General features: G+C 49.9%; 1 protein-coding gene across 3 annotated transcripts; it reads left to right on the top strand.

The window, feature by feature from the left end:
* The first annotated feature begins 350 nt into the window (after positions 1-350).
* Positions 351-9,759, top strand: DYNAP (dynactin associated protein). Of its 3 annotated transcripts, none has more exons than XM_084278149.1 (10): positions 351-450; positions 2,643-2,729; positions 3,415-3,645; positions 4,212-4,418; positions 5,119-5,352; positions 5,713-5,866; positions 6,817-6,926; positions 7,817-7,930; positions 8,157-8,303; positions 9,403-9,759. In XM_084278149.1, the coding sequence occupies exons 2-10, from the start codon at positions 2,652-2,654 to the stop codon at positions 9,517-9,519; spliced, it is 1,392 nt and encodes a 463-aa protein (XP_084134275.1). In that variant the 5' UTR covers positions 351-450; positions 2,643-2,651; the 3' UTR covers positions 9,520-9,759. The 3 variants fall into 3 exon arrangements, with proteins under 3 accessions (XP_084134275.1, XP_084134276.1, XP_084134277.1); XM_084278150.1 differs by having other exon boundaries at positions 2,643-2,687; XM_084278151.1 differs by lacking the exon at positions 5,119-5,352 and having other exon boundaries at positions 2,643-2,687.
* The last annotated feature ends 996 nt before the right edge of the window (positions 9,760-10,755 follow it).

Here is a 10,755-nt window from a genome sequence, read left to right on the forward strand (position 1 = left end):
TGTAAGTTGGTTGTACACAACATAGTTAAAGCTGGAGTTTAATTCATTTATCAATTAAGTTGCCACTCAGAGGAGGGGAAGAAAACTAACAGGATATGTAATTAAACTAATTGCTGCATCCCAAGTGTCAGTGATGAGAACTGGGACAGTGTGAGGAGGGGGAAAGAAAAAGGAAATACCCACATAAAATAACAGGACTAAACAGAAAGTAACTTACAGTTTCCTAACAAGTGCCAAGAAGTGTTTGCTAAGGCTGGCCAGGAGTAGCTGTGAGCTTGAGCATTTGCATATGCAGGAAATATTTGATGAGGAAGGGACTTCCTGAATTACAGTGTGTGTGTGTGTGTTTGTGTGTGTGTATATATATCTGTAAAACACAGAGGAGGGAAGTTTGAGGCTTTGATGAAGACAAGCATCCTGCTCTTGAACCTGCTGAAGATTCTACCTGTGGTAAGACACTTGGCATGGTGGGAGGGAAATAGGGGAGGATGTTTCTGTCCCTAGGACAACATTATTATCATTAATCACTTAATTAGTGTCTTTCCAAATCAAGATTCTCCTGCTAATATCTTTTCCTCTCTTACCAGTCCATCAGCATGTCTCTCTCCATCACTCTTCAGGCTGGGACATCAAGCTAATTGCCAGGGGAGGGTTAATTGGGCTAGAATTTAGCCCTGCTTTATCTGTAAAGGAGCTTCAGCAAGTCTCCAAACCCTCTAATCACTCATTAGCAACCTAATAATTACTTTCCACCACCACAGCAGTTAGATTTGTTGTCCAAGAGATATTTTATAGACTTTTTTATATATATATATATCAAATTAAAGGTGTCCTGCTCACTGCAGGGGGTAGGACTAGATGGGCTTTAAAGGTCCTTTCCAATCCAAACTCATTCTAGGATTTAAAACCATCCAGGATGGAGAAATCCTTGGAAATGCTGATTTTCATTCTGGTTGCTCACTGCTTCTGTCATCTCCCATGGCTTTTCATTCTTGGGAAGGACCTTTCCCCCTTTGAGGGGGGGCAAGAAGAAGGGGTCTTTCCCCCTTTTTAAGAGGAGGGGGCAAGAAAGGGGCCTTTCCCCCCCCTCAGGGTGGTTTTAAGCTGGAATTAATAAGGATTGATGCCAAAAAGAAGTTCTCAAAGGTGACCAGGGGAATAGTAACCTATTTAAAAGGTTTTAGGAAAAGAGAATCTGTTAAAAAATCTCTTTATGGTGGTAATAAAAGGAGAGAAAAAGCCCTGAGGGCTGTAAAATTGAGAACCTACTGGTCAGACCACCAAACCAAGGAGGATAGGATGGAAAGAAGAGCTTTGAAAGCAGCTAACAGATTAATTTGCCATGAGGAGGAGCTAATTAACTAAATATTTATTGGGGGAGGGGAAATAAATTGAGTAGAGAGGATTCAGTGGTATCTGTTTATATGGATATGAGTTCTAAAGGATGTTGGTGAAGATTTAAGGGTTCATTTTAAACATCCAACAGCAGGAGGGGGTGGCCACAGCTCAATGGTCTAAAACTAGACCTGACAAAGGTTTGAAGGAAGCTGAGTGATAGCAAAGAATTATGAAGCAAGAAGGGAAACCTCTTGTTTCCTAGAAATACATGAAATAGAGTAAGGAAATGAAGGGGGAGGGGAGGAAGAGGAGGTCATTACAAACCCCCCCCTATTACACAAGCCTAGTTGGTTGTTTCTTCTTGGGTAGCAACACTCAACACTTCTTCAAACCAAGGAATCCTCATCTCTAGGGTTCAATGTAACACTCCTCTTGCTGCAAGAGTGATTTAGGCTTGTGAAAACCTCCTCTAAGTAATCATAGAATGGTTGGAGAGGAAGGGAGCTCTGTCCCCACCCAGTGCCACCCCTGCCACAGAGAAGGACACCCCCCCCTCCCAGCCCTGGGTGCTCAAAAGCTCCATCCCAACCCAGCCTTGAGCCCTGCCAGGGGATCCAGGGGCAGCTCCAGCTTCTCTGGGCACCCTGGGCCAGGGGTTCCCCTCTCCCTGGGAAGGATTTCTGCCTCCCAGCTCCTCTCCTGGAGCTGAAGGCTGTTGCCCTGGGCCCTCTGGGCTTTTCCCTCCCTACCCTCAGCACCACCCCCTCTCCAGCTCTCCCAAAACCCCTCAAAGGACTGGAATGGGCTCAGAGGTCTCTCCCCAGACCCTTCCCTGTAATACCTAATAACATCTAAACAGGGAAACTGACTGTTTAAAGAAGTTCTGGAACCTCAGAGGTTTCTGTGGTGGTGAGAACAGATTACACAACCTGGCAAAGCTGTAAAGTAAACAGATGAGAACCTTACCATAGGTAAAGGAACAAGATGACCTCTGCTTCCCTCCCCCTTCCCCCCACAGCTATTTCATGGTTCAGACTCATCTCCTTGTCATGTTGGCACTTCAGCTTCATGTGCTCCATGAATAATGTCAAGTGTGTGGAAACCTTTCAGGGGTAGTTGAATGAAGGAAACTCTCTGTCTTGCCTCACACTGTGCTAAACATCACCCATGTCACTGTGCAGAAGAGGAGTCACTTCCCTGGGCTCTCTAACAGAGCTTAATTATCTCAGAATTAACATTACTTTTGTTTTAATGAGGGTTTTTTTCCCCTTTCCCCTTATCTTCTGGGGTTTGATCTCTTCCAGCTTTCCTAAATGGACAACCAGGCATTTGAAATGCATGGAGAGAAGGTAGGAAACCCTTCCAGAGGAAAAGAGTGGCCAAAAAGAGAGGTACTGATCATGTTTTACTTCTCCAGTGGATCTGAAACATCATTAAATGAGTCAGTCTGGAGATTAAACCCTGAGTTTTTTTTAATCCTCCTGTATTAAGAAGGTCCTGAGGAAAAGCAAAGGGGCTCTTGGAGGGAGGCAGGGGGGCTCTTGGAGGGAGTGCTGGGTCCAGTTCTGGGCTCCTCAGCATCAGAAGGACATTGAGGTCCTGGAGTGAGTGCAGAGAAGGGCAACCAGGCTGGGGAAGGGGCTGGAGGGTGAATCCTGTGAGGAGCAGCTGAGGGAGCTGGGGGTGTTGAGCCTGGAGAAGAGGAGGCTGAGGGGAGCCCTTCTCCCCACCTCCCCTGCCCTGCCAGGAGGGTGCAGAGAGGTGGGTGATGGTCTCTGCAGCCAGGGGACAGGAGATGGGACAAGGGGACCTCAAGCTGCCCCAGGGCAGGGGCAGCTCAGCTGGGAGGGCAAAGTTCTTCCCTGGCAGAGTTGTTGAGGCTGCCCAGGGAGGGGGCTGAGTCCCCACCCCTGGTTGGGGGCAGATGAGGTGCTCAGGGAGCTGGTTCAGCTCAGGATGGGATTGGTTGGACTTGCTGATCTTCAAGGTCTTCTCCAGCTCTGTGATTCTGTGATCTAATAAGGCTTTTTTGTTGTTGTTTCTTTGTCTGTTTGGGTGGCTTTTAATTCATTCCAGGAGAGAACCAGCAGCTGGTCCCTAATGAAAGTCTTCCTGGCCTGTCTCTTGGCCTGTATCATCACCACCATCATAGGAGTGCTCATCCTGACCTTGGTCTATGAAAAGAACACCACTGTCTTCATCAGACAGGAGACACCTGCTAAAGATGATGGTGAATCTTCCCCCAAACCAGAGGAGAAACGTGTGGATATCAAATACCAGTTCATGGCTCATCTGAAGAACTCCAAGGTAGGTCCTTCATCTCCTTCTAAATTGATCTTCACATCCAAAATACCCTCTGTAGGAAAGGATAGATGAGCTAGTTGGGCACTTTAAACTCACAACATCCACTCTGATTGCCTTTCAGGTTAATGGATTTGAATGATAATGATGGAATTAATATTAATTCATTATGTACCTTTCCCTAAATCCCAATCCAGAATCTTTTGTGTCATCCAGAGAGACCTGGATAGGCTGGAGAACTGGGCAGGGAGAAACCAGATGAGGTTGGATAGAAGCAAGTGGAGAGTCTGGCAGGATCAGAACAGGATGGGGGCTGAGCTGCTGGAGAGGAGCTCTGAGGAGAAGGACCTGGGGGTGCTGGTGGGTGATGGGGTGGCCATGAGCCAGCAGTGTGTTCTGTCCAGTTCTGGGTTCCCTGGGATCAACCAGCCAGGGATCTCCTGGAGAGAGTCCAGAGGGGGAACACAGAGATACTGAAGGGCCTGGAGCATCTCCCCTGGGAGGAAAGGCTGAGGAGCTGAAAGAGAAGAAGACTGTCCCTAATTAATACACTTCTCCTCTCTCCTTGACAGGTCCATAAGTACCCAGGTGGTGAAATCCAGTGGGCAAGATACAGGACTGATGTCACTGAGTATCAAAATGAAGAAGAAATGGAGTTTGGGAAGAGCATCAACAACCAGCGTTCCCAAATGACTTTTGGAACCTTGAGGATCAAGAGCAAAGGACTCCGAGCTCCTCACTGGCACTTCAACGCCAATGAGCATGGTTACCTACTCCAGGTAGTATCTCCTTATTGCAGTTGGGTTTGTAGTTGAAAGCATTGAGTATATAGATGTGTAAACCCCCCACCATCACCACCACATACCTTAGTAACGTTCATAAAGACATAGAGGGTGAGAGTGAGGAAGACAGAGCCATGCTCTGCTCAGGGGTGGCAGTGACAGGACAAGGGGCTGTGGGTGCAGCTGGAGCAAGAGGAAGCTCCATGGGAATGTCAGGAGGAACTTTGTCCCTGTGAGGGTGACAGAGCCCTGGGCCAGGCTGCACAGAGAGGTTGTGGAGTCTCCTTCTCTGGAGACATCCAAACCCCACCTAGATGTGATCCTGTGGGATTTAATCTGGGTGCTCCTGCTGTGGCAGGGGGGTTGGACTAGATGATCTCCAGAGGTCCCTTCCAACCTCTAATGTTCTCTGATTCTCTGATCTTTGGAAAGATTGGCCCATCAAATTGAAAGTCTATAAAAATAAAGACAATAAGAGAGAAGTAGAATCTCACCTTGAGGAATTCAAGCTGCCACATTCATTGGACAAGGAAATTACCCTTAAATCTAAGATGAGAAGGTTGAAATCCACCAAGGCTTGTGAAGACATCAGGAGCTGTCTTCTCCAGACAGCCTTCAGGGTTGAGTTATTGCCTTTGCCATTGATGAAATGAGAGAACTTCCCTGGGGGGATCATTAAGCTCTGGTGATGTCACAGGGTACTGCCTGGATCGGGGTCATCGGGTCGGGTGACAGCGCGGTCACCACCTACAACGTCACGGCCGGCCAAGTCATCTTCTTCCCCAGAAACACCGTGCACTGGGTGAAGAACGTGGGCTCAGATGACTGTGTCTTCCTGCTGTTCTTCTCAACACATGAAGAACTTCAGACCTTGGATGTGGATGATGTTTTCTTCTCTACCCCAGAGGATATTGCAGCTAAAGCATTAAAGGTCTGTATGGCAGAGCCACCCTCTGTCTGGTCTTCTACACGCAGCACTCTGGACTCTCTGGTTCTGGGAGAGCTCCTCTTGAGTCCCAGCAGTGTGGAAGGATGTCCCTTGTGCACACCCTGTGTCTTCATCCTCAAGAAAAAGCCCCTAAATGATGATCATCCTCATCATCTGAGAGATGATGATGATGATGTTCTCCCAGATGATCTTTCTCCTCCACGTTTCTCCCCAGTTCATGGAGGTTCCTCCATATTTCCAAGGGTGGAAGGGTGAAGCTTCACATAGTGAAGCCCTAAGCTGATTTCCTGGTAGCCTGGCCATTTTGATCTCTTAACTTAACATGCATCCTGTGGCCCACAGCCTCAAGGTGGAGTGAACTTCATCAGAACATTCCAGAAGCAAGCAGAAGATCAAGCAGTCAACCTGCCACCAAACCTACACGAGCTGGTTCAGAACGCCACCTACGTGCAGTCCCCGGACAACCTCGTGTGGCGTTACTTCTACAACCTCAAAGGTAGGACAGCTGAAGAGCTCTCCTGTCTTCCTGGGGAGGAAGAGGAAGGGATCTCTAATCTCTTAGGAGAAAAAAGAGTTGGGAAGTATAAAGAGAAGCTCCATTTTATGCTGAGCATGAGATAACTGGCATGGAATCCCACCTTTGATCAGTTTGGGTCACTTCTCCCTTCTCATGAACAACTCAAAGTCCTTGATTGCTTGGCACCAGCTAGAAACATCAGGGTTCTGTCAGCACTGCTCTCATCCCACCTCCCAACCATGGCATTCCATCCCCTCCTAGAAAGGATTTAAGTCCATCCTAGCCAAAACTAGGACAAATAGTTAGGCCAGGGGAAGTTGAGGTTGGATGTGTGACCTGGTGGCCAAGAAGGCCAGTGGGATCATGGGGGGCATCAGGAGGAGTGTGGGCAGCAGGTGACAGGAGCAGATCCTCACCCTCTGCTGTCAGGCCCCACCTGGAGTGTTGTGGCCAGTGCTGGGCTCCCTGGGATCAACCAGCCAGGGATCTCCTGGAGAGAGTCCAGAGGAGGGACAGAGATGCTGAAGGGCTGGAGCATCTCCCCTGGGAGGAAAGGCTGAGGGACCTGGGGCTGTTCAGAAGCCTGAGAGGGGATCTGATCCATGGGGATCAAGAGCTGAAGGGTGGGACACAGGGGGCCATGGGCAGCCTCTGCTCAGTGGCTGTGGGGACAGGACAAGGGGTGATGGGCTCAAGTTGGAGCCCAGGGAGTTCCCCCCCAATGTGGGGAAGAACCTCTTCCCAGTGAGGGTGAGGGAGCCCTGGGCCAGGCTGCCCAGGGGGTGTGGAGTCTCCTTCTCTGGAGAGATTCCAGCCCCAGCTGGATGTCTCCCTGTGGGACCAGCCTGTGATTCTATGAAGTTTCCTGTGCTAACCAGCAATCTCAACCAACCCCTGTTGGATCTGCTCATCACCTGCCTTTGTTTTAGGATCAACAAAATACCCTTTCCCAGGAGGAGAGTTCCAGTGGGCTCGTTACCGCATAAACGGCACCGGGCTTAATGAAACAGAAAAAATCTTCAGTGAGTCGCTCAACAAGGTACCAACCTGCACTGGGATCAGAGAATCCCAAACTGGGCTGGGTTGGGAGGGACCCCAAGGGTCACAGAGCTCCAACCCCACTGCCACAGGCAGGGCCACCAACCTCCAGGCCTGGAGCTACACAAGGTTGCCCAGGGACTCATCCAACCTTCAACACCCCCAGGGATGGGGCACCCACCCCCTCTCTGGGCAGCCCCTTCCAGCCCCTCAGATCTCATCTCCCCCTTCCCTCCTCCAGCTTCACTCCAGCCCCTTGTCCTGCCAGTCTCTGCCCTTTAACAAGCTGATTCCCCTCCTGTTCCTCTGCTCCCTTCAGGCTGCAGTGAGGTCCCCCCACAGCCTTCTCTTCTCCAGGCTGCCCCAGCCCAGCTCCCTCAGCCTCTCTCCATAGGGGAGCTGCTCCAGCCCTCTGAGCATCCCCGGGGCTCCTCTGACCCCTCTCCACCAGCCCCACATCTTCCTTGTGTTGGGCCCCAGCTCTGGGCACAGGACTCCAGCTGGGGCCTCAGGAGGGCAGAGCAGAGAGGGACAATCCCCTCCCTGTCCCTGCTGCCACCCCTCTGCTGATGGAGCCCAGGATCCCATCGCCCTTCCCAGCTGCCTCAGGGGAAGTTCCTCCTCCCCCATCACCCCCAGGTCCTTCCCAGCAGGGCTGCTCTCCAGGAGCTCTTCTCCCAGTCTGTACTGGGATTCCTCCAGCCCAAGTGCAACACCTGACACCTCACAGTGTTGCACCTCACTAGGTTCACCCAGGGTCACCTTCCCAGCCTGTGGACACCCACAACTCCCCCAACATTAAGCTGTAGTAACCTATTTGTATGTGTTTGCCATTCTTTTCTCATATCTAACAGGGATAGAACTAATTTGGGTGCTTCTCCTCCTTTCCAGCATGAAAATACCCTGACCATGGCAACTCTGAGGATACACAGCAATCAACTGGGGCAGCCTCATTTCCACTTCAACGCTAACGAGATGGGTTATGTCATTAGTGGCTGTGGACAGGTAATTAGTTACCTTGGGGAGGTAACACTCACCAGTGGAGTTTAAGCTGTAAAACAATTACTTAACAACTTATTCTCAGCCTTGATTAATAATCCTCTCCCTTCCTAGAGTCTGATTTCTGCTGCTGATTTCAGCTCAGTGCTGGGACTGTCACACTCTGGTTACCCAATAACCTGCTGAAGATGACTCTTGTTGAACCTTCCTGCTTTCCTTTTCCTTGCCCTAGGTTGGAGTTACTCACTCTGGAGTCACTTCCACCTTCAACATTGGCATTGGAGATGTTGTTTTCTTCCCTGTTGGAACCCAACATTATATCAAGAGCATATGTGATGAGGATTTGCTCTTGATTCTGGCCTATAGTACAGGCAACCAGGTGAGAAGTCAGATGGGCAAGGGGATTGAGTTGAAAACCATGATGGGGTTGAACTGGAGGTGTTCAAGGCCAGGTTGGATGAGGGTATGAGCATCCTTGTATAACTCCAGGCCTGGAGGTTGGTGGCCCTGGGGTTGGAACTGTGTGATCCTTGGAGTCCCTTCCAACCCAGATCATCTGATGATTCTATGAACACTTTTCTCCTGCACATAAGAGTCTGGCTTGTGTCAGACCCAGTGTGGCCAGTAAGTCTGGGAGGGGATTGTGCCCCTGGACTGGGCACTGGGGAGGCTGCAGCTGGAGTACAGGGTCCAGTTCTGGGCTCCTCAGCATCAGAAGGACATTGAGGTCCTGGAGTGAGTGCAGAGAAGGGCAACCAGGCTGGGGAAGGGGCTGGAGGGTGAATCCTCTGAGGAGCAGCTGAGGGTGTTGAGCCTGGAGAAGAGGAGGCTGAGGGGAGCCCTTCTCCCCACCTCCCCTGCCCTGCCAGGAGGGTGCAGAGAGGTGGGTGATGGTCTCTGCAGCCAGGGGACAGGAGATGGGACAAGGGGCAATGGGCTCAAGCTGCCCCAGGGCAGGGGCAGCTCAGCTGGGAGGGCAAAGCTCTTCCCTGGCAGAGTTGTGGGGCTGGAACAGGCTGCCCAGGGAGGGGGCTGAGTCCTTAGGGGTAGATGAGGTGCTCAGGGATCTGGTTCAGCTCAGGATGGGATTGGTTGGACTTGCTGATCTTCAAGGTCTTTTCCAACCTTGTGACTCTGTTCTCCATCAAGCACATGGACAGAATTCCTTCTGCTCTAACTAGTTGGCCCACAAAACCTACCAGAACTCCACCCATGGAAGCAGAAGGTGGAGAAGACAAAAAGGGTGTGCTCAGAGGGGGTGTGTGTGTGCAAGAGATGGGTTTTCAGGTTGGCTTCATGCATGAGGCATGAGATGGACCAGCAAGGCTGGTAGATCTCTAAGCTTCCCCAGCTCCAGTGATCCCAATCCCCTTATTATCCCTTATTATTAATATCCCCTCTTATTAATATCCCTTCTTATTAATATCTAACCCCCAGGCAGTTCTGCTTTTAAAACACATCATCTTTTGCCTTTCTAGGTCCAAACCCTTCGTATGAGAGACTACTTCAGCAGGACAGCAGATCACATCCTTGCTCAGCTCTTCTTCAAGAAGCAGGCTGAGTTTAAGAAGTTTGGAGGAGCTGCCAAAAAATGAGCCCAACACCTTCTCTCAGCACCTCATGGCTTCAAGATGTTGTTTTGCTGTCACCACCCTGTTTCTAGCAGCACTTTTTGCTCCCTTTTTCTTTGCTCTTTCTCCAGAGATTTTTCAGAAAATAAAGAAGAATTTGGGGGTTTTTTAATCCTTACAAAGTTGTGGGGTTTTTTTTGTGTATTTTTATCCTGGTTTATTTATAGTGCAATGGGATTTATTTGTATATTAAAGTCATTTCAACCCTTACCACTGCCTTCTCCTCTGTTTAATGTCCCTTTTCCCCTCCTTCATCTCTTCCCTTCCATTGATTTTTGTGTCCCACAGGCAGAGCTCTTCTCTAAGAGTTTCTCTACACAAGCCCAGCTGGGTCCATCTCCAACCCAGGAATGAGCTCCTCACACTTTTGAGGTTGGATTCCTTCTCTTTCCCTTCCTGCAATCCCTTCTATAGGGTTGGAATAGAAGGTAATTAACTTAATTAACTCCCTTTTCCTGACTTTGCCTCCAAACTCATGATGTAACCTTTAAAAGAGACATTTTGGGCAAGGTATCTAGCAGAAGATAGTCTTGGTAGTGGAGAAGCTCTGGGTTGGACACCATGTGGGGTGAGAGTGGAGTGTTGTGGCCAGTTCTGAGCTCCTGGGGGGCATCAGGAGTGTGACAGGCAGCAGGTGACAGGAGGGGATCCTCCCCCTCTGCTCTGCCCTGCTCAGGCCCCACTTGGATTGTCCTCTGCCAACTCCCTGAGGGAACATCCAACCTCTTCATCCAGGTCATTCAGAAGCTGCTCCCTTCATGTGGTTTCAATCACCCCAGGATCAAAGTGGTTTATTGATTCCTTATCAGCACACAGTCAAGAAAGACACAGGGAAATAATCCCTTGGGAATCAGTTTCCTTATCAAATAATCTCTTGGCTACTCTTTAATCTGCTTCAAATCCTCTTCCTCTGCAGCTTTATCACTGAGGAACAAACATCCTCTCAAGGTTGGGCCGTTCAACTTGGAGGTGCTGCCCCACCACCCAGCAGAAGGAAGTGTTTTAAAGAGCTGGAGCTTTGCCAGGTGAGCTTTGTGCACCCCCCCTTGAACCCCAAAATGCCACAGAAGGGTGGGATTTTCCCCCCATGAACAGGAACCAGCAGTGACCTTCTCCAGCTGGAGGCTGGTCATGGGTGGTGTCCCCCCTAGAACTCAGTCCTGGGGCCAGTTTGGTTCAACATCTTTCTCAGTGACCTGG

Source organism: Gallinula chloropus (assembly GCF_964237585.1).
Source record: "Gallinula chloropus genome assembly, chromosome: Z".
Lineage (NCBI taxonomy): Eukaryota > Metazoa > Chordata > Aves > Gruiformes > Rallidae > Gallinula > Gallinula chloropus.

What these genes read in the sequence shown, in the direction of transcription:
- DYNAP (XM_084278149.1), top strand. Translation starts at nt 2,652, where the DNA reads ATGGACAACCAGGCATTTGAAATGCATGGAGAGAAGGTAGGAAACCCT. An exon ending in CTCATCTGAAGAACTCCAAG is followed by an intron (nt 3,646 to 4,211) that starts GTAGGTCCTTCA and finishes TCTCCTTGACAG; the next exon opens with GTCCATAAGTACCCAGGTGG. An exon ending in TCATTAGTGGCTGTGGACAG is followed by an intron (nt 7,931 to 8,156) that starts GTAATTAGTTAC and finishes TCCTTGCCCTAG; the next exon opens with GTTGGAGTTACTCACTCTGG.